This window comes from Arctopsyche grandis, chromosome 12 (genome assembly GCF_051622035.1).
Source record: "Arctopsyche grandis isolate Sample6627 chromosome 12, ASM5162203v2, whole genome shotgun sequence".
NCBI lineage: Eukaryota > Metazoa > Arthropoda > Insecta > Trichoptera > Hydropsychidae > Arctopsyche > Arctopsyche grandis.
Genome location: NC_135366.1, coordinates 17,648,837 through 17,669,948, shown reverse-complemented (window position 1 = coordinate 17,669,948; position 21,112 = coordinate 17,648,837). Strand labels below are relative to the sequence as shown.

Below are 21,112 nucleotides of genomic sequence, written 5' to 3'. Positions count from 1 at the left end.
ATTATTATGTATAATGTTATGTAGTCCTCTAGGGTGGTGGCCATTGTCCTCGTGGATCCGCCAGTGTTTCGGGGACTATTTTCTGGAAGCGGAAAATTTTCTTTTAAGAGATTTTCTTGCGATCAATACAATTGAATTTTAATTTCTGCGATGACTGCATTTGACCGTTCACTATATTTAATGTTGCATTTACCCGAGGCCAATGTATGTAACATACACGTTCACGGTAAACGGATTTTTTCGCATATTGCGACGGCGTTACGACAATATGTAGTTGCTCCGAAAGTCGCGAATACGAAATATCTGACACTCGGGTTCTCGCTAGTTCGATAGTTCACGTGGGTTGATAGAATGTTCGGGTGTTGGTGACTTGCGCGAGATCGCTTTGTACGGAATAAACACCGAACTTACATTCACACATACCGACTATGAGAGCATTTTCGATACAAATTGAGCGCATATGCAGGGAAATTTACACAAGACAAAAGTTCTACTTCCGGTTGTCAGATTTTGTTCAAAATTTTGTATTACATACTTAACATTACTATTATTTTGTTTCTTTTGTGTTATATTCTTGAACATTGTGGCGCATTAGGAATTTCTGTAATACCCCAACGGTCCAAACTTTAAAAATAAATAAATAAATTACTATAAACTAGTGTTGTACCTGAAGAAATATTATCGCATAGGTTTTGGCATATTAAGTTATTAAATAAAAAAAATTAAAATAAATGTATCTGTTCTGTGTTCGATCCGCACGCGATCGATCTTTTTTTTTCAAATATATTTAATTGTTAATTATGAAAAAAATGGTAAAAACTACCTATGATACATATAAACAATATAAAACAGAAATAGAAAAATTCATAAAATAAATAAATTTTAATAGATGGCGCTAAATGCTCAGAGATTTGCTTAGAGGAAACATTGGTAGGAAATAGTATACATATATAGTTTTTTTTCTTTCGTAATTATATTTTTACGTTTTGTTGGCAGTGTTTTAGCTGTGAGGTACATATGTATGTCGAATCGAAATGATTATTATATTACGGCGAACATTATCGCAGATTCACACACAGACACAACATCGATATTATATATATATATATATATATATATATTTATATATATATATATATATATATATATATATATATATATATATATATATATATATATATATATATATATATTTAGTTGGACATGTATTCCTTATCAGATAAGAGTAGCTCTTGTGCCTGATAAGGGAGCTACGATTCTACGATTTTTCAGTGTAAGTTTTTTTTGAAAAAGTGTTTAATTTTTTTTACTTGTTCTGATTGGTTAACAATACAGCGCAATTCAGAAGGGAGATTATTATAGTTATTTATGGCTTGGAAAATATAATGGTTTTGCATTTGTGTTGTCTTAAAATTTGGTGTGATAAATTGGTTTCCATTTCTCATTAGTTTATAAAATTCTTGATATTCTTTGCTATTTTTTTCTTTACACATTTTTATAATGGAAGCTTGCTTAAATATGTCATCGATATTTGGTATTGGAAATAGTTTAAAAAGCGATTTTGTCGAGAAAGTAGAGTTTTTTTTAAGTATAACTTTTATAATAATTTTTTGCGAAACTTTTACTGAATTTAGATTGCTTTTGTAGGATCCTTCCCAACCTATAATTCCATAGATAATATTATATATATGATATTATAAACATGGAATATCAAGAAAATAAAAATAAGAACGACTACTTCCGGCTAACAAATTCTAGCCAACAACAAGTTAGTAAATGTACTTTTAACGAAATTTTCAATTTTTCAAAACGTTAAATTTTTCATTCAAATTGGAATCTAAATAAATCCCTAATTAAGAATAGACATTCGTTTAATTAATTGTGCAATTCGAAATCGCCAATGTGTTCTGGTTGGGTAAACGAGGGGACGGCTTTGAAGGGAACGGGTGCGGTTGGCGGCACTGGCGCGTGGTTGAGCGTCCAAGTAGAAGTATAAGTAGAAGTAGAAGTTGAAGCTGAAGCTGAAGCCTCAGCTCGAAGCCTCAGCTGAAGTCGAAGGCGAGGCGTGAAATAAGAGGTTGTCAGAGTGTCAGCCATGGTGGTTCCGCAAGCGGTGGGGCGCGCCGCCGCCTCTGCCCCCGCCTCGGCCTCGGCTTCCGCTTCCGCTCCGGCGTCGGCGCCCGCGTCCGCCCCCGCCCCCGCCCCCGCCAACGGGCGGCAGCGCGCGCGCCCCCGCCCCCGCCTCCGCCCCCGCCCGCCGCTCCGCCAGCGCGGCTGCCCCCCCGCGCCGCCCCTGCCCCCCATGCTGTCCATGGGTCCCCCGCCTCTCTTCCGCGGCCGCTTCCCGCCACCGCCGCCCCACCCGCGCCCCCTCATGCCGCCCATGGGTCCGCGCCCCCTCTGCCGCGCGCCCCTGCGCCTGCCGCCCCCCCTGATGGGGCCGCGCCGCCCGCCCTGGCCGGGACCCCCGGGACCGCCCGGCCGCATGTTCTTCCCGGCCCAGGCGCGCCGATTCCGCGGCCAGAGCAGGCGCGGCCTCGGCGCCGCCCCCGCCAACCCCTTTGGCCCCTTCGGCCGCAGCCCGGCCGCGCCCTCCCTCAAAAGGCCTCCCCGCAACCACAAAAAGCGGTCGAGCAAAGGTCGCGGAGGGGGCGCGGGTGGCCGGGGGCGCAGCGCCGCGGGGCGTCCGCCCGCCATCGCCCCGGCGCCCCCCTTTCACATCAACCCGATGGGCGTAGGGGTTGCCGACTTCACAGAGGATCCGCACCTCTAGAGGATCCACACCTCCGCACCCCATCCATCCATCCGAACTAGTCGACTGCGACGAGGACTAGGACTCCACGATCGTTCGCCAAAGACGACTTTCTAATCGACACTCGGACACTCGGAAAGTTCTCTTTGGCGGAGAGGTTATGTTGTCGAATCTCAGAAACGATGAACGTTGTCGGCGAACGCGTCAGAATCATAACTGTCTTAATGACAAGTTTTCAAAGAGTGAACATAAACAGTATTATTTGTGACTTTTTAACCTGAGCGTCGTCTCCGACGCCGAGAGTACCTTATGTTAAATTTGATTAAATTGTTGTTGCAAAATATCAATTTTTCTCAATTTTGCCAAAACATTAGTCTGTAATCAGACATTGTAGATAATTTGTGTGTACATTTTAAATTTAAATTTGATTAGACATTCTTTTGTTTTTTCTTAAAATGTTGTATTCAGTATTTTTTAATGTAAAATTGTCAATATTGCTGTGTGACTTTTGATTACTAAAGCCTCAATTATAAAATCAAAGCGACCTGAATTTCAAATGTACATATATATATTTCAAAGACGAGGACTCGATCGCATCAAATTCGACTCCTCTTTATCACGTCGCTTTGAACTTTGAATTGACCAGTTTTTTGAGCTGTTTGAATGAAATTGTATATCATTAAAAAACTTTGTACACCGGTGATAATTTGTTATCACTTTTAATTATATAATAGTTTTTTGTGTCAGAGAACTCATTGTTTTGCTAATGCGACAATTTGTAAATTTGATTAAAATTGGCACATTGACGATGAAAGCCATTCTAAGTATTAGTTTTAGTGGAGCAGATTTGTGCTTTTTAAAATATAGTTTATCTTTGAAAAATTTCATTAATTCATTTATCACTAATATCACTTCCAATTTATCCTGCAAGATTTCCCAACTATCACTAAAAGGGAGTTAAATATCCTCACATTGAATGATAACTTGATACATTTTATTCATAGTTACTGTTTGAATTAAACTCTTGATTATATGTTGAAATTATAAAATTTAAAAGGAAACGATATTTTAGTATACTTTTTACCTCGTAGTGATTCAAATTTGTCTATATTTATAAGTGTAGATTAAAAATATTAATAAGTAATTTTCAAATTAAAAGTAATGTTGGTATTTCGTTCAATGTGATTTTTTAATTGTATCATAATAAAAATATTTCCAACTGCTTTATCTAGAAAAAGTTACAAATTATTAACTCAACTTAATTGTAAGTCATGGAAAAAAATATATATAGTTTAATATCTAAATAAATCTTTTGAATTGAAAAAAATTGTCAATTTTTGCTCATTTTCAACATTTTATTAAGAAAAATTTTTTTTTTCACAAACGCTGCTGAGATTCTGACAAATAGGTAATCATAATCGATATTGGTGGAGCCCTAAAGCACAATGGATACTGAAAATTCAAATTATTGACATTGCACAAAGTGATCGACAAACCTTCGAATATTTTATTCATTGTAAAGGTTGATTTATTAATTAAAAAAGCTATTTCAATTTTAATGAGTAAGATTCTGTATTTAATAAACACAATTGACGATGATAGAAAACAGTACACAATAAGTATTTATCGTTGGGATTTTATGCGACTTTCATTTCAGGCATGTTTTTTTTTTTTTACAGATAGGTATTTTCAAATAATGGAAATAGAGAAAATTAGAATATAGGTGAGTAAACATTCGAATTATAGAGGTGAAAAAAATATATGCAATGATAGACTACTAAAGTAGACGACGCTGCCGAATCTCAGTACATTTTAGGCAAAAGATTTGTGCAATGGATGGAGTAGAGAGAATTTTAGAGGTGAATATGGTCTGAAATGTTGGTTGAAAAGAGGAGATTTTAGTAGTGACAGGGCATCCAACAATGCGGCGAGTGCGTTGGCAGCTGTGTGCGTGAACGAAGTGTGGTGTGGTGTGGAGTGGAGTGCGGGCAGTCTGGTGAGGAGTGTGGGTGGTGTGGTGTGGTGTGGTCGAGGAGTTGATCGAAGCCAGAGACGAAGAGTGGAGTGGGGCGCCGTGATGAGCGGCACGGAGGTGAGCGGATGGCTTCGCGGCGGCCGGTTCTTCCGCATCTGGGATCGATCGCGAGGTTCGTCGCATCTCTTATGACGCCAACTTGACACCCTTCTTACTTCACCTCTCCATCTGTTGTTGTGTCATTTCACTTCGATTCATATTTCGCCATCCAACTTCCAATGTCATATTTCATTTTTGTAAACAACTCCCGTTTTCCATTCAAAGATTCTAATTATATTGTATGCATCTTTCATCATTCTCAAATTGTATTGAAATGCAATTCCTATACGAGTATTAAACGGGGGCTTCACCGCCAGCTGAGCTAAATGAGGTCAAGTTCTGAAATATTTTTAACACGCATCTGATGAATTTGGTTCACGCTCGGTGATTAGTCTCAACCAGAGAGTTGTTATCAATGATTCATAATCAATACTATACGAAGAAAGACATCAATTATCCTGATAATACTAAGCCAGTGATCTTCATAGCACCATGCCATCTCTGAGTAGAATAACCAACGACTTTTGTATTAAAGATATTATTAATCGGGTAAGTATTGAAGCAAGCGACTGTGGCTATATGTCTGACTCGCTCAAAATCGCGATATTTTATACAAATAGGTGTCACAGCACAAGGATTCGTCGACACTCTTCTTGTAAAGAGGCAAAAAAATCGTATTCGTAATCTATTTGTTGTGACTTTTTGTCTATACTATGATAAAACTTAATTTTCTTTGAACTCTCCGCTGGATAGACGGTGGATATTCCAGTCTGAAGAGTCATCCATTCCTATTTTATTAGTATACGTGGCGAAAAACAGTATTTCATAATAAGTGTATATTCGAAATTTGCCTCAATAGGAAAAAATCAATTTAATTTTTAGAATCGGAATCCGAGTCGGATATTTTTTTGACGACTCTGCAAATCTGGAAATATTTATTTAAATTTTGGTTCTATATAATTTAAATTTTATGCTTGTAAGGTAATTTCTTAGTCCAAACCAGTGGTTTTAAATTTAAAGGAGAAAACCAAATAATAAAATATGTAATTTACTTGTATCTACACAATCACAATATTTTACTACATATATTCGAATTGTTTCAAACAATCGAATTTTTTTTTCAATTTTCACACATTTACTAACTTAAAATGTCTGGACTTTGTATAATATATAAATGGCTTGATTAACATTATACTCGCTCATTTTAACAATAAACAAACATACAAAAACAAAACTGAACGCGATAAAAACAGAATAAACACTATTGGACGATATGAACTGATCCCGTCTACTTAGATAAAATTGAATTAATTGCAAACGAGATGAATTGGTGAAGAGATTAGAGACCATAAGTCATGACCGTTAACACTCATTAGTATCGTACAATCTTTCCTTTCAGGACGAGCTCTCTATCACTCTCATTGAATGCTCTAAGAATGAGGTCATAGAAGCAATATTTAAAACAAATGTACATGCATACTACTACCACACGTACCATGAATACTTACAACTTTTAAATTGCACACTCATTCATTTTGGTTTCCGTTAATTTTATTTTGCTGATTACACTGTTCGACAAATGACGACTTTTAAAATGTTTCAGAGACGGGATATGACTTTTCTTATAGATCTATGCCCAGTAAACACGAATATGGTAATAAAAAGTGTTGATTGGCTCAAGATTCGGAGATATATATTTTTTTTAAATCGCGCGATTTTTCTATATCTTGGTGTTGTTCGGTCGATTTCTCAAAATCTGTTAATTTTCTGTTCAAAATGAATATTGGAATCTAGAGTCGGGTATTTTATCTTTCATTTGTAGTACTTTTCAGCTTTCAAATCTCTCTTAAGTAGTCGTCCAGTTCAAATCAAAAGTCAAAATTACGTATTTTCACTTGTGATTTTTTCCCACTATTAATACTATATTATATTGAGTATTTTCTATTGAAACATGTTTATTAGGATAGTGTTCTGGCCACACTATTTTTTGATTTCGTTTAAAAGAGTTAATTGGATGTGTGGTGAATTTTAAACCGGTAAAATTGTGACCAAAAACTTCGTATTAGTAGAGCACAAATTTGTGTTGTGTGCGCTGCATCATGTGCGTCATTGTATACAACGATATAGTGGTCACAAACTTTTTTCAATGTGTTTTTAAATAATTTTGTAATGAAATAATTAGAAGCATTTGAATTTAATAATATATTTATTGAAAATAAAAACAAAAATCAAAATGAAATTAAATATGAAGATAATTTCATTTTTTTATTTTTTATTTATCTTTGAAATGTTCATTATCTATTTATTTTATATATCTAGCTATTTTATATAAATTGTCTTTTGTTTAAAATAATTTAAAATAAAAGTTTAAATCTACATATCTAGTTTTGGATTCCATTCAATGAACGTTACCTTACTTGCAGTTTGACTTGTGTATAAAATTTTCAATTTTGTCTCACGACGAAAGATTTCTCAATGTGTTAACAAGTGTCACATTGATGACACTTGCTGTGACATACACAATGATATAGAAAATACAGAATGTTTGCTAAATGTTTCGAATTTGTTTTAAATTTCTATTATTATGTGTTTTGTCGTACCGTAGTCGTGTATATAATCGAACGTTTTCTGTTTCAGATTTTTTTAATGTACCGCCTATGACAGAAGAGGGTATTCCAATAACAGTAATTTACATTTCAAACTTACCAAATCACGTAAGTATCACGCGCTCAAATCACATTGAGGCAACCTGTGGCAACTTTTATACGTCAATGAATTGAAGGAGATTTTCTGTTGTCAAAAATTGAACAGGGAATATGATGATATTGATCGGGAAAACGAGCTTTATATGTATTTGTGAGGTTTCTTTCAATTTGTTGAAACTCAAATGTTGACACTTGTTGCCTCCATGTGATAAACTTTAAGCCTACTTTTATTACGAGATGGTTATGATTTGATTTCTTTTAATTGGAACACATCAATGTAATAATAAATTGTTATGACACATATTGAAGATATTGTAATACTAAATTTATTATGACACATTCTAATGAGTGACAATATTGTCGTTGTTATATGAATAATAATAAATAACTATTTACTAATGTAATATTTCTTGTATTAATTTTTTTCAGATAACACGTCATAATTTGTTGCAAATATTTCATCACTTTGGAAAAGTTGTCGATTGTTACATTCGTTTTGATACCACCAAGAAATATTTCCCACTGTTTGCTTTTATAACGTTCTCCAATTTTCAGGAAGCAATAAAGTTCGTACAATTTAATATTTGTTATATGTACGTGTTGATTGTTATAGTCATGTTTTTTCGTTTTGAGATAATTGGATTTTTATTTAATCGTTATTTATTTAGCCTTAGCGAATAGCAAATTCTCTGTTATTTAATTTTATTATAATAATTTAAATGCTCTTTTATTGAAATGACTAATTTTGTTTTTCATTACTTGTAAATATGCAACTTAACTATTTATGTTTAAATTTATTTTTCAGCGCTCAACTATCACACATTCAAATCGAATCAAAAAAATTAAAAATTTCACCTGCAGACTCTTGGCACCAGAATAGAAATAGTAAGTATATATACGTTATTATTATTAACTATTATAATTCCAAATTATTATAATAACACTATTTTAAATGTGTTTGTTTTAGGAAAAAATCGCACACATCCAAAACATTCCACATTTAAAGCGGAGAATGCAGCCAGTAAAACATCTCAAGAGAAGAAGAATGTGAGTCGTAATAATGTAAGATTTTTTTTAATAAATAGAATTATAGCAAAACTAATATTATGATTCTGCTTGTTGCATAGTAACAACAATTTTATTGTGTCGATTTTGAATGTGGTACATGCAGATCACTTAATACAAATATAAAATTGAGTTTGGTTTGATTTATCAATCGGACTTGTATGGTACGGACCTAGCCCCGTTTAAATTTATTTTTGACATCTAACTTTGTCACTCATTCTTATATTTATCTTGTTTATACGACAAACATTCACCGTTTGTCGACTGATGTGTACTTTTACAACAATTGTCCCGAGAGTGGTCATATTTAAAGTGATAATTTTGTTTTCAGAATTCACACTCAACCGAGATGTATGAAAATATTCTAACTATTTTGAATGAAGACTGTCTATTAAAAATTTTGTCGTACCTACCTTTGCACGAACTAATACGATCTGAACGGATTTGTAAAAGATGGCAGTATTTTGTCGACCAAAAATTACAACGTAAGCTTGATTGATATTTTTCTTTGTGCTCTGTAAAGCCTCTTAATATATGTATGTAATGTAATTTTAAATTTTAGGTACTCACAAATTAAAAACTAAAGAATGGGATTGTTGTATACCATTGAAGACTTCAGTATTACAAAAACTTTTTATTAAATTTGGACGATTTTTGAAAATATTACACTTAAATCAAGAATGGTCAATATTTAACGATAGAACTCCTTATCTTATAGGGAAATATTGTCCCAATTTAATTGAACTAGTTGTAGTAAGCTTAGATTCCAAACAATGGAGAGGAGTGATATCCAAATGTACCAAATTGAAATCCCTAACTTTTGAATCGTGCAGTGACATTAACGATAACACTTTCCAACTGTGCAAAGCGAATCTTGAAGAATTGATCGTACGAGACACCCATCACCCCCTAGGAAAATTTTTGAAGAATCCAAACTTACATAATTTGAAAAAACTGTATATGGTTGGCATATGTGTAAAGGAAAAGATTGTCCTTGAGAATTTATCAAATTTAAAAGAACTGCAGCATCTCTCTCTGGACGAATCATCTGTGAGCCAATATTTCGTCAACCACATCCTTAAATTGCTGCCGAAATTGAAACATTTATCTCTGTCCTATTTGGACATGGAGTGTAAAAGTTTAGATTCAATAGCAGAATTGAAGCAATTGGAAGATCTTCACTTGCATATGAATAACGGTGTCTCCGATTGTTTAATTGAAAAAATATGTAAAGGTTGTCCTAAATTAACTCTTTTAGATGTTTCTGTAAAACACAGTGCTAGAAATTGGCAGAGAGGTAATAAACTCATATGTATTTACATATTTAAAACTTATTGTGAAGAAATGATTTTTCAATAAAAAAATTTTTATTACAGAACCAAGTGATAAAGCATTTCCATATATTTGGAAATTGAAAAATCTCGAAGCACTTAATGTTAGTGCATTGAATATATCAAATGCAGCGTTTTTGTTACTAGGAAAAAACAATAATGGGGCCAATTTACGGGAATTAATATGTAGACATAATTCAAATATAACTGAATCTATAATTGTACACATAGTTACATCATGTCCACAGATAAAGGTTTATACTACAAATGTTTTCATGATCATCTATATATATATATATGTTACACCGAATCCGTGAAATTGTCTATTACACGCATTCGGCAACAGAATTGCCGGATGCGTGAAAAATGCAAGCACGTTGCCCAGTTCACGGATTTGGCAAGAATTTGTCTGCTCAAAGCGTGGAGTCGGCAGATAGACAGCAGCGCTCCGGTGTTGTTTTTTAGAACTGGACAGCGTGGACAAGTGTCAAAGTGACAGCTGAATGAGGATGTTTAATTTACATATTATTATGTATAAATATGACTACATACATATGTTTCGATCATCTCATATGACATGTACATAAATTAATGCTATTTTTATACATTTTGATCAATATTTTAATAGTCGGAATTTTATACCTTTTGAAGAATCAGTATTATATTATAAATATTTAATTTCATTACACATGTCCCAGAACATAGCTCTCGGCTACACCGACCAGACCAAATGTATAAAAATATGAACGACTAATAAATCACCGGGTGTGAAACGTTTAATCTAACTGCATATATCTCTCCGGAGTCCGAAGATGTATTTGTCCGAAGGACCAAAACAGCCCTGTGTGTATTTTAACAAACTCGTAATCACCTCTCACTCATTGGTTTAACTTAAAATACAAACATTTTTTGGACAGGGGACTATTACAGACAAACACTCTTTGAAGTCTTTGAATATGGGCAAAAATGTACCTTAAATTTAAACAATAAGTAACTATTAATAGTTTTTTGGGCTTTTAATATTTCTTTTACACAAAAATACTATGGAACTAAATGTGTGTTCATAGATAGTACATAATTTTTACATTATATAAATTAACATTAAAAATTTTAACAACTTTTCCCACCGAATTAATGAATTATCAAAAGAATTAATAGATAATAATTAGAATTATCAAAAGAATTAATGATAAAAGGTAATGGCCACTAGAAATTATGTACTATCTATATAAAGGGTCTTTGTCCTCTATAGTTAAGGTTTTCTTTTCCCTTTTATACCCACAAGCTATATGCATTTCAATTATAATTGATAGTACATAATTTCTAGTGGCCATTACCTTTTATCATTAATTCATTACACTGTAACAACATTAATTCTTTACACTGTAATAACACTGTGAAATGCGCTAAATTTAAATTTGAGCAAATTCTATCTGTGACGGTGGGAAAAGTCGAAAAAGTTGTTGAAATTTTTAATATTAATTTATATATATATATATATATATATATATATATATATATATATATATATATGTAATGTATGTAATTCGGTGAATATGATTAGTTACATATTTTGCAATGGTTGTTATAGAAAATAGACGTTTTTAACTGTGGCAATATACGAAAAGATTTCGCGAACGAACTCGGCGAAATTATACAATCACTTCCCCAACCTAGATCACTACAATTGAATATGTCAGCTGTGGACGCATTAGTGAGTATTTATAATACATTCATCTATTTTGTAAACAAAAAATGTCAGCTTATATTTTACTATCCCATGTTTAATAATCACAGGCGCATATGTTTTTTAAGGAAAGTCTATTCTGTCCCGTTAATAATTTGCACAAACCATACTTGTCAGTTACATATGAAAGGTTTGAAACTGTATTCTTGTTTGGATCATCCGACATCACAGAAGACTTTTCTGATAGTGATTTTTCCGATGAAAATTACTTATTTAATTTTTCTGCGGAAAGTAAGTACATTTCATCATTACATATATAAAAATCTAAATTTTTATAAATCAATTTTATCTAAAGGTTGAATCTTTCAGGTTTGTCTGGCGATGATGATTCCATTTTTGATTAATTTTTGTGGTACACTACCAAATTTTAAGTAACTGTATTCCAAATTACGGTTGCATTACATGTAAGAGCTGATTTTTTTTTGCATACCAACATGTAAGTTTATAAATAAATTTGTTAATTATTCAGTTTTTTTGTTTTTCACTTCCAAGGTTGTACAAAATTGATTAAATCAATATAAATATTAGCAAATAAAAACAAAGCAATAGATTTTAACTATTGCCTTTATTGGTTTGGAAATTCTGTACTCTTGATAATTTTGTTACAAATATATAAAATTTTAAAATACTATTACATATTGTTTAATTTTTTAAAATAATATCAATAATAAATAAAATATAAGCCAATAAACGTGGAAAAAGTACATAAATATATAACACATATTAAAATTACATTTGAGCATATTAAGATCAGACAATCATTTCTTGTGATTCTATAACTTCAGATTTTATTATATTTCCGTCTTTGTCGATATGAGCAATGGAAATTTCAATGTTTTTCGGTTCCTGTTTACTCGGTGAAAAGTTGCGAAACCTTTTCATACACGAAAATTCATTTATGTTTACTTGAGAACTAGAATTGAACACATCGGTTTGAGACGACGAAGAATTATTGATTTCTGTACGGGTTCGTTTATTTCGAAGATTTTTACCAATCGATTTCTTATTAGTTTTCTTCACTTTATTTGGTTTTTTAATGGCACGCGCGTTATCATTATAATCTGATTTTTTATCCAAGACATCATTTTCCTTTTGTGCAGTCAAAATAGCTTTCAAAGACTCTTTGTCCTGAATGGAAGACGGTAAAACCAGAAAAGACGCCGGCTTTTCATTATCGCCCTTAAAACATTGTACTACCTTAAAGTCGTCAATGTCTTTTTCTTCTAATATTTTATCATCAAACGTTTTTTTCTCGTTTTGTTCTGCCATTATTTGTTTGGATACTTCTAAACTTTCATATCTTAACGGCATAAGGCGATAAAACCCATCTTCAGATTCTTCATATCTATAAAACAACAACCATTTTATTAAAAAAAAATAATACAAAATTTACATAAATATTTCATTCAGACAAAGTAACAACCTGAATCGTGTGAAACCTGAAGCTTGATTATAGCCATGAATTCGAACCAAGTGTTTGGTCAGAGTATGACCAGTATTAAAAAAATCTTCACAATAATGACAAACGTAGATACGGCTCGTTGCCTTTTTTTGTTTCGGAGTCAATCCTTCATGACGAAGCAGATGATTACGCATATCGATATTTCCAACAGCCCTAAAAAGTAAACTGCAACTGATTCAAAATGCATGAATTGTTTAGAAAAAAATTTTGAAACATTAACTTACGTATAAGTACAGTATCGGCATTTAAAAGGTCTATAGTTGAGATGTCGGTATCTGATGTGTTTCGTGAGGGCTGATGGAGCAGAAGCTGTCATATCGCAGAATGAGCATTTGAAAGAGTTAATATGTCGCCGAGCGTGGTTTCGCATCAATCGTTCTGAAGAAAATAGTTTTCCACATGTTTCACACCTATATTCTTCCGCAGCCAAAGCCTAAAATGTTTATGCTAAATGTAAACTTCCAAAATATTCTTATGATATATATATACATAAATATATTCGTAGGTAAATACCTGACGGACACAGTGATCTTCATAAACTGCATTGGATGCAAACATTCCACCGCAATGACTGCAAGCAACCACACGTTCCGCAGTATGGCGACGAGCGTGTTCTTTTACCTTATTGAGAGAACGGAATCGCTGGCGACAGCCTAACCATTTACACGACAGCCATCCGTCTTGTTCTGGATCGACTCCCAAAACGTGGCAAGAAACATGATCAAAATAATCCTTCAAAGAGAAAAAAAGCATATTACATACATTACTATACTAAAATAATTCACACAGTAGATAATCCAACCTGTATACTGTTGAAAGAAAGTGTACACCCAGTCCATTGGCAACTATGGTTGGATAATAATTCGGGAATTTGATTTCTTTGAGCTGAAGCGCGTGAACATTTATCCATAGAATACCGTTCGTGTACGTTGACTCCAATAGCTTTCAGTCTGGAATGGTAGCCGTGATAGTTTATGTGGCGTACTACTTCGGCATCACTCTGTGTTTCAAATCCACACTCCTCCCACTGACAGGCATATAACTCTGTAACAATTTCAATTTATATAAACAATATTCACAAGCAATAAATGAAAAGAAAAATGTTTGTCTAAATATCTTACTTTCCCCCGAATCATACGTTTTTATATAAACGTTGGGAATATGCGATTTTATGTGGGATTTAAATTGTACGTAATTATCTGTTTTGTAAGTACAATCTAGCCATTCGCAGTTCATATGGATGATTTGTTCAGTAATTTTCTTTCCGCGAGCCTGTCTTTGCATTTCTTTCTGTAAGGTGACAAATTTTAGGAATTACACATTTGAAATGAAACATGAGATATGTGTACAGATTGAATATAAATGTATAGGTTTACTAAAGATAGATATTGCTCCAGCGGTATGTTAGAGTCGTCATCGGAGGAACCGGAGTCGTGTGGTCGTTCTCGGAGATCTTGCCCTTCGTGTTCTTCCGTTTGCCGTAGATGATTCTGCTGATCTACCCAGCGGTTGCAGCGAGTCAACCTACTTTCCGATATCTCCATCTTGTTTCTATTTAATCGTCCTCACTTGATTTTATAGGCCACACATTAGTACGCCCGCGCGGTAAACAAGAACACGAGCCACTCTTGCTTCAAGTGACAGTTGTCAGTGAACTAAACACTGCATTTACCCACCAAATACTAGATGGACGAAACACTACATGGATTTTGAAATTAAAAAATAAGAACCTATGTATTGTGCTACCAGTACTGCTTTTGTTTACTACTAATTGATTATGTTGATAATTATGTTATCTTAACGACCGAGCCAGCAGCGTGGCTCGGTCGTTAAGCTTCTGCTTAACACTGAGAGGCGCCGAGCTCGATCCCTTGAGCTGACCTCGATTGAAAAGAATTTTTCTGAGTATATCTGTAATGCTGCTGGTCAGACCAGGATTTGTGACTCCTGGTTGATCGTTTCCTATCAGAGTTTGCCAATTTTCTCTGATTTCATTGTTGAAACGATTCCCGATTAAAAATTGGCTAAAAATCCTTCCTACCCACTATGTCACCACTATTTGAGTATGATTAATGTAAATATTACAATAAAAATGTATGTACAATTCATAGATGTCTCGTTAAATTGTCGAGTTTAAGTCAGTGTCTCGTAATTTAGCGACTTATGTATATAATAAAAAATGCTGTATTGTTTGTAATTTGGCCAGGAAGGCGCATTGGGGTTTACCTGTAATGCCTTCCTGGTATGAAATAAAATAAAATAAATAAATAAAAAATAAATAAATGTTATTTCATTGTCAGTTGATGTTCCTGTATTGTTTAAATTAATTGCATAAAAGTCGATGAAAAGTAAAAACTTTTACTTTTTCTATAAGTATATGTAAACTAGTGTTGTGCCTGATGAAATATCATCACATGGGTTATGGCATATTAAGCTATTCATTTAAAAAAAATGAAAAGAAAAGTGCCGGTCCTGTGTTTGATCCACACGCGGTCGTATCTTTTTCAAATACCTTTTAAATATATATAGGAATGATTTTTAAACGAGCTATATGTGTGGTTGGCCATCCTGCTAGGGATAAAGTGTGTGTGGTATGCGTGGGAGAGACCGGATTGTTATAAAACAAGCCGGACGACATGTTGCATAATAAATAGACTTGACCGAATTTGCGCTTTTTACTTGGAATCCTTCACATCCGGAACCTACATATATATTTAATTTAATATTTATATCTAAATGTCTAATATTAAAAAAATGGTAATGGTAAAAACTACCTACCTACCTACATATAAACAATATAAAACACCAATAGAAAAATTAATTAATTAAATAAATGTCGCTAAATGCTCAGAGACTTATTTTCCTAGTGGAAACATTGGTAGCAAACAGTATATATAGCAGTTTTTTGTTGATCTGTTATTATGTTCCTATTATAATCGGACGTTTTGTTGGCAGTGTTTTAACTGAATGTCAAATTGAAACGATTATTACACATATTACGACGAGCGTTATCTCACATAGATACACAGAAACACACAATATTATATAGCTATTATATGTACATATATGATCTATATATGTATATAAAATTGAATGTCTATGTGTGTGTCTCGTATAGGCTCCTAAACCACTGAATCGATTACGATGGAACTTTCAGGATTTGTTGTATGCATGTCTGGGAAGATTACTGTGAAAAAATATCGGCCAAAAACGGGAACGGAAACGGGAAAAACGGGAATGAGTGTCAATGCAACGCAATAATTTCAAATGTGTTCGCTGCCTGCGTTCTTCCGACAAATGAAAACGGGAACGGGAACGGGGATTGCATGCATTATTGTGGCATTGCAACGCATGCCGGGTTCAGCTAGTTCTATATAAGAAGTATTATGTCCGTGGGAAGTTCCGACCTCGAGACTTTGACTTTGACTGATTTGTATACAGTATCGATCCATTAATAAACTTAAATGGTTTTCAAAAATGATTATGCAATTTTTTTTTACATTACGTTGCAAAATTTTTAACTTTACGGATATATAATTTAAGTGGCACTTCTTATATCCATATTTTTTCTCTTCTTAACCAGTAAATGTTTTGAGCTGAAACTCTGTGTGTAATATAAATTTTAGAAAACAATTTTTTCTTGAGTTTAGAGCTTTTCATATTTTTCTCCCAAAATGCTCGATGTATTCAATTTAAATTTCATATCTGAAAATTTTCGATTTAGATTACTTGATATAATAAATTTTAAGAAGATCCATCGAACAAAAATGGTAATTTACTCTTGCTCCCATTTTACTATTTATTTAGATTTTTTAAGTGTTTGTGATTTTCACAATAAAATAAAATTATTATCGTTATTAAGATAACCAGAGATTAGCGGTCGAGGATGATTTTATGCACAAAAAATGGCTCACTATTGTCAAGCATTCATTTTGCTCTATCGCTTTTTAGGGTAGAAATGTGTTGAATTTATGGCGGCATCCTCAGTCCCCGATATCTAACAATAACATGATTTCATTAAAACAATGGTGAATATACGTATAGACGTAACACTGGCGTGCAGAAAATAACAGCTTGCAAATGTATTTTGATTATAATAAGCGGGTAACTTAAATATATTCATTGTCTTAGCAAAACTATTTGAATAACATAACAAAAAATTGTTTAGAAATCTTGTAAGAATAGTATTGTATAATAAATGTATGTACATAATATCGTTTAAAAATAATCCATTTTTGTTAGTTTTGTCAGGTATCCAACTAACAAAAACATTTGTCAGTTGGATACTTGTATGATACTATGATATGATTGTTTACCATTTTTATTGGTGAACTAAGAATACGTAGATAATTAAATTAAATAAATAATACCATTTATTAATTAAGCCTTTTTGACGACTTCGAAAAATGATGGTTCGCTGACCTGCTTATTCGCAGTTAACTTTTTATGAAGCAGGTGCAAACGCGAACCCGTACACGTCACTCGCATACATATAAAAGTCATCTTACCAGAAATTCTCAAATTTTATATTGGATACTAAATACATTAGAACAGGATTATCATTTAAAAAATTCAGAATATATGAGTTTATCAATGTATGAGAATTGTATGTATATACATATTTGATTTTGATTTTTAAATGCTTTTTATTATTACGAAATTATGTTCACAATACATCTTATATCTATTTTAATAGCTACTGATCTACTGATCATTTTCTATTTTACAATTTTATTTTATTTGGTTAGTAATTATAGTATTATATTATTCTAATGTTAATGTACATACAGTATAATAGGAAAAAGAGCTCAAAAACCTATTTACAATTCTTGTATATATGTACATATTTGCATATGCTCATATGTACATACGTATAAAAGAATGAAATTAATAAAAACCTTGTAAAATACGCTTGTTTCTTGAATATTTGACTAGTAATTATTTTTACCTTATAAAATCTTTTTTATTTCTTATTTTTGCTAATTTGAATTATTTTCTAGCGATTTAAAATACATATATATGTACATACATATGTACGTAAGTAGTTTGAATTTAATATTATATTTGGAGGAGGCGTATAACGATTTAACGATTAATAAACTATATTATTTTATCTATGAATCATGAATCACTCACAGTTGAGGAGTTAGTGCTACTGGTTAATTATATGTTTAATTGCATATACATACATATGTATATGCAATTATATGTTTTCTGCAGATTTCTCATTTTAAAACGTTCACGAGGACTGTGTCGCTTACACGAAATTTTTTGTTTTTGTGTAATTATATAAAATTTCATTCCCAAGACATTTTCGATCGACGTTCGCGCGCAATTTGTAGTTCCAATTGTATGTATGTAGTTTTAAAAAGTAAAAAGATCAAACCCACGTTTGCAATATTTTGATCATCGCAACAAAATATGTACGTGCTTTCACATTACTAATGTGAAAGCAAACTATTAAATAAGTACACTTTGCTTTAATTTTATTCAAAAATATTTCTTATATATTTTAGATCTTTTTGTATCTAGTTTTTAGTTCGACATTTACAGTGACCCTAGTGAAAACGATAATTTAAATAAATTAGTCGAACTAGCCCGGGGGCAGGTGCATACAAGTTCGACGCGACACCTGTGGAATTCGTTTTAGCAGAAACCGGGAGTGACCTCATTGTATCGACGAGAAAACCGTTAAGAATTGGCGGAATTCCGGCGCGCATTTCATCATAGGAAAATCTGCTTGCGTTTATCAGGAAAGGAGATGGATCAATGAGTTCGGAGATCATTCTGTCCCAGGCGAAAATATGTATACGATACGAGCGTTCAAATGGCGCGCGAATAACGGCCCTCGAGATACCCGCCAAGTGAGTGAGCGAGTGAGAGAGTGGGCCAGTGGCTCTTAACCTTTTTGGGGTCGCGGAATACTTTTATGACATATGTCAAAGCGGAACGCGTGCATACAATCGTATGGAATACTTAAACTTAACGTTCGCAACCATATTTAAATATTTTTTCAAATTATGTTTTGATATTAAAAATTTTGCCAGTAGATTTATTTATCAAAGTTATCATAAATAATATTGTTTGTTTTTAATGTCCAAATGTAGTAAATATGATTTTGTTTTTTTTTTTATTAAAATTTAATGATTTTGGAATGTTTTTTCTTAAAAAAACTTCGTTTTTAAAAATAATTCATTTGAGGTGAAACTTTAAGAAATAAAATTTTTACTGTTTTTGACATTTAAATTTCAAATAAACATAAATGTGTACTAAAAGTTATGGAAAAAAATACTTGTGTATATTTTTGTATGTTAGTAAACTAAACTAAACTAAACCTGAATCCAAACCTAAAAAAAGTAAGGTTTTGGAAAATTCCTTTTTTTTTTGTTTTTTAGTTTTTATTTTATTTTAATTTTTTTTATATTCAACCTCCATATTTTTTATTTGTACCATTTTTTTGCTTATAAATTTTGCTATTTCTTCTTATTAGTATAAAATTATAATTTTACTACATTTCGTCGCTGTTATTTATTGAATTTTGCTTTTTTAACGAGGGACAAACTCCTCGAATCTAACGACTTATTATTATATTTCGTCAAACACTAATGTATTATTGTATTATATTTTATTTATTCTTTTGTTTTTATACGCCACCATACTGGGCAGATCGTAGTTCGACTTCGTGTTTGAGTTAACATCCCTTCAGAGATGAAATAAGGAGAAATATATGAGATGAGTGATGGCTACTAGTCTATATATATATATATATATATATATATATATATATATATATATATATATATATATATATATATATATATATATATATATATATATATATATATAAAAATGAATGTCTGTGTGTGTGTGTCTCGAATAGGCTCCTAAACCACTGAACCGGTTACGATGGAACTTTCAGGATTTGTTGTATTCATGTCCAGGAAGATTACGGGAAAAACGAGAATGGGTGTTATTGCAACGTTATAATTTCAAATGTTTTCACGTCGCGACCAACGTGTTCGCTGCCTGCGTTTTTCCGACAAATGGGAACGGGAATTGCATGCGTTATTGTGCCGTTATTGTTATTATTAATTCAAATGTGTTCGCTGCCTGCGTTTTTCTAATGGTCCGTACGCACCAAACCAACGACGATTTTGGGCCAACTTTTAAAACCAGTAGCGTACAAAATATCGAAATAATAATTAAATAAAAAAATTGAAATTAAATATCAAAATTAAGCTAACGAGCGAGATTGAGCTAAAATTAGATCATCGTTGATGTTTTGAATTACAACAATGTTTTGAATTACGACGAAACGCATTACAACCAGAGAAATATTATAATTACGAGCGAAAAAAACCTTGTTATTGTTTCTTATAAGTCGTCACGATACACTACTGTTTCGCCGTCGAATGAAATATTTAACAAAAAAAATGTCGGTGATTTGTCAAAGGGTTTTTTTTTTCTTTCGTCGAAATAAAATTAATAATCACACATTATCCGATAAAATTTACCTCTGAAATGATTTAATTAATTGATTTATTTCGACGAGAGAAACAATTGAAGACTAAAAAAATTTCGTTTGATAAACCGACAACATGTCGGGTTGGGACCATCACTCGGTCACCCATACTAACACATGATATATTCTCAGTAACTGCGCATTACGGGGAAGTAAAAATAATAATTCTTTGATTTTTTTTTCGATCTTAGTGCGTATCTACGTAAGTCAAAAGATCTTCGACAAACAAAAGTCGAGGATTACCTGTATGTGATTGTTGATGATATAATTTTAAGTCAATCTCGAAAATTTATTTAAATTGGGCATGTTCTGTTTTAACTTTCAATATTTTATTTTAAATTTAATATATTGATTATAATTTTATTTTGATATTTGAATTTAATTTTAATATAATAATATTTTTAATTTTGATATTTGATTTCAATTTTTAAATTTAATTTTTATTTCGATATTT

General features: G+C 32.6%; 2 protein-coding genes across 8 annotated transcripts; one reads left to right on the top strand and one right to left on the bottom strand.

Annotated features, from left to right (window-relative positions):
• Nucleotides 1-1,935: 1,935 nt before the first annotated feature.
• Nucleotides 1,936-12,308, top strand: LOC143920073 (uncharacterized). Of its 7 annotated transcripts, none has more exons than XM_077442767.1 (12): nt 1,958-2,077; nt 4,432-4,899; nt 7,464-7,540; nt 7,961-8,097; nt 8,337-8,416; nt 8,499-8,593; nt 8,928-9,081; nt 9,159-9,893; nt 9,973-10,181; nt 11,519-11,641; nt 11,743-11,905; nt 11,984-12,308. In XM_077442767.1, the coding sequence occupies exons 2-12, from the start codon at nt 4,830-4,832 to the stop codon at nt 12,016-12,018; spliced, it is 1,878 nt and encodes a 625-aa protein (XP_077298893.1). In that variant the 5' UTR covers nt 1,958-2,077; nt 4,432-4,829; the 3' UTR covers nt 12,019-12,308. The 7 variants fall into 7 exon arrangements, with proteins under 7 accessions (XP_077298897.1, XP_077298896.1, XP_077298895.1 ...); XM_077442766.1 differs by having other exon boundaries at nt 8,499-8,578; nt 11,725-11,905; nt 11,984-12,307; XM_077442765.1 differs by having other exon boundaries at nt 11,725-11,905; nt 11,984-12,307.
• On the bottom strand, nt 12,222-14,793 carry Hinfp (Histone H4 transcription factor). Its single transcript, XM_077442772.1, has 7 exons — nt 14,513-14,793; nt 14,258-14,426; nt 13,939-14,180; nt 13,650-13,868; nt 13,361-13,569; nt 13,098-13,289; nt 12,222-13,019 (listed from the first exon to the last, which is right to left on the bottom strand). The coding sequence occupies exons 1-7, from the start codon at nt 14,678-14,680 to the stop codon at nt 12,425-12,427; spliced, it is 1,794 nt and encodes a 597-aa protein (XP_077298898.1). The 5' UTR covers nt 14,681-14,793; the 3' UTR covers nt 12,222-12,424.
• Between the last annotated feature and the right edge of the window lie 6,319 nt (nt 14,794-21,112).

Coding starts and splice junctions, on each gene's coding strand:
- LOC143920073 (XM_077442765.1), top strand. CDS start 4,830: ATGAGCGGCACGGAGGTGAGCGGATGGCTTCGCGGCGGCCGGTTCTTC. Junction 10,182..11,518: donor CATCATGTCCACAGATAAAG/GTTTATACTACA, acceptor TGGTTGTTATAG/AAAATAGACGTTTTTAACTG. Junction 11,642..11,724: donor TGTCAGCTGTGGACGCATTA/GTGAGTATTTAT, acceptor TAATAATCACAG/GCGCATATGTTTTTTAAGGA.
- Hinfp (XM_077442772.1), bottom strand. CDS start 14,680: ATGGAGATATCGGAAAGTAGGTTGACTCGCTGCAACCGCTGGGTAGAT. Junction 14,427..14,512: donor TGGAGCAATATCTATCTTTA/GTAAACCTATAC, acceptor GTCACCTTACAG/AAAGAAATGCAAAGACAGGC. Junction 13,290..13,360: donor TGCCGATACTGTACTTATAC/GTAAGTTAATGT, acceptor TTTACTTTTTAG/GGCTGTTGGAAATATCGATA.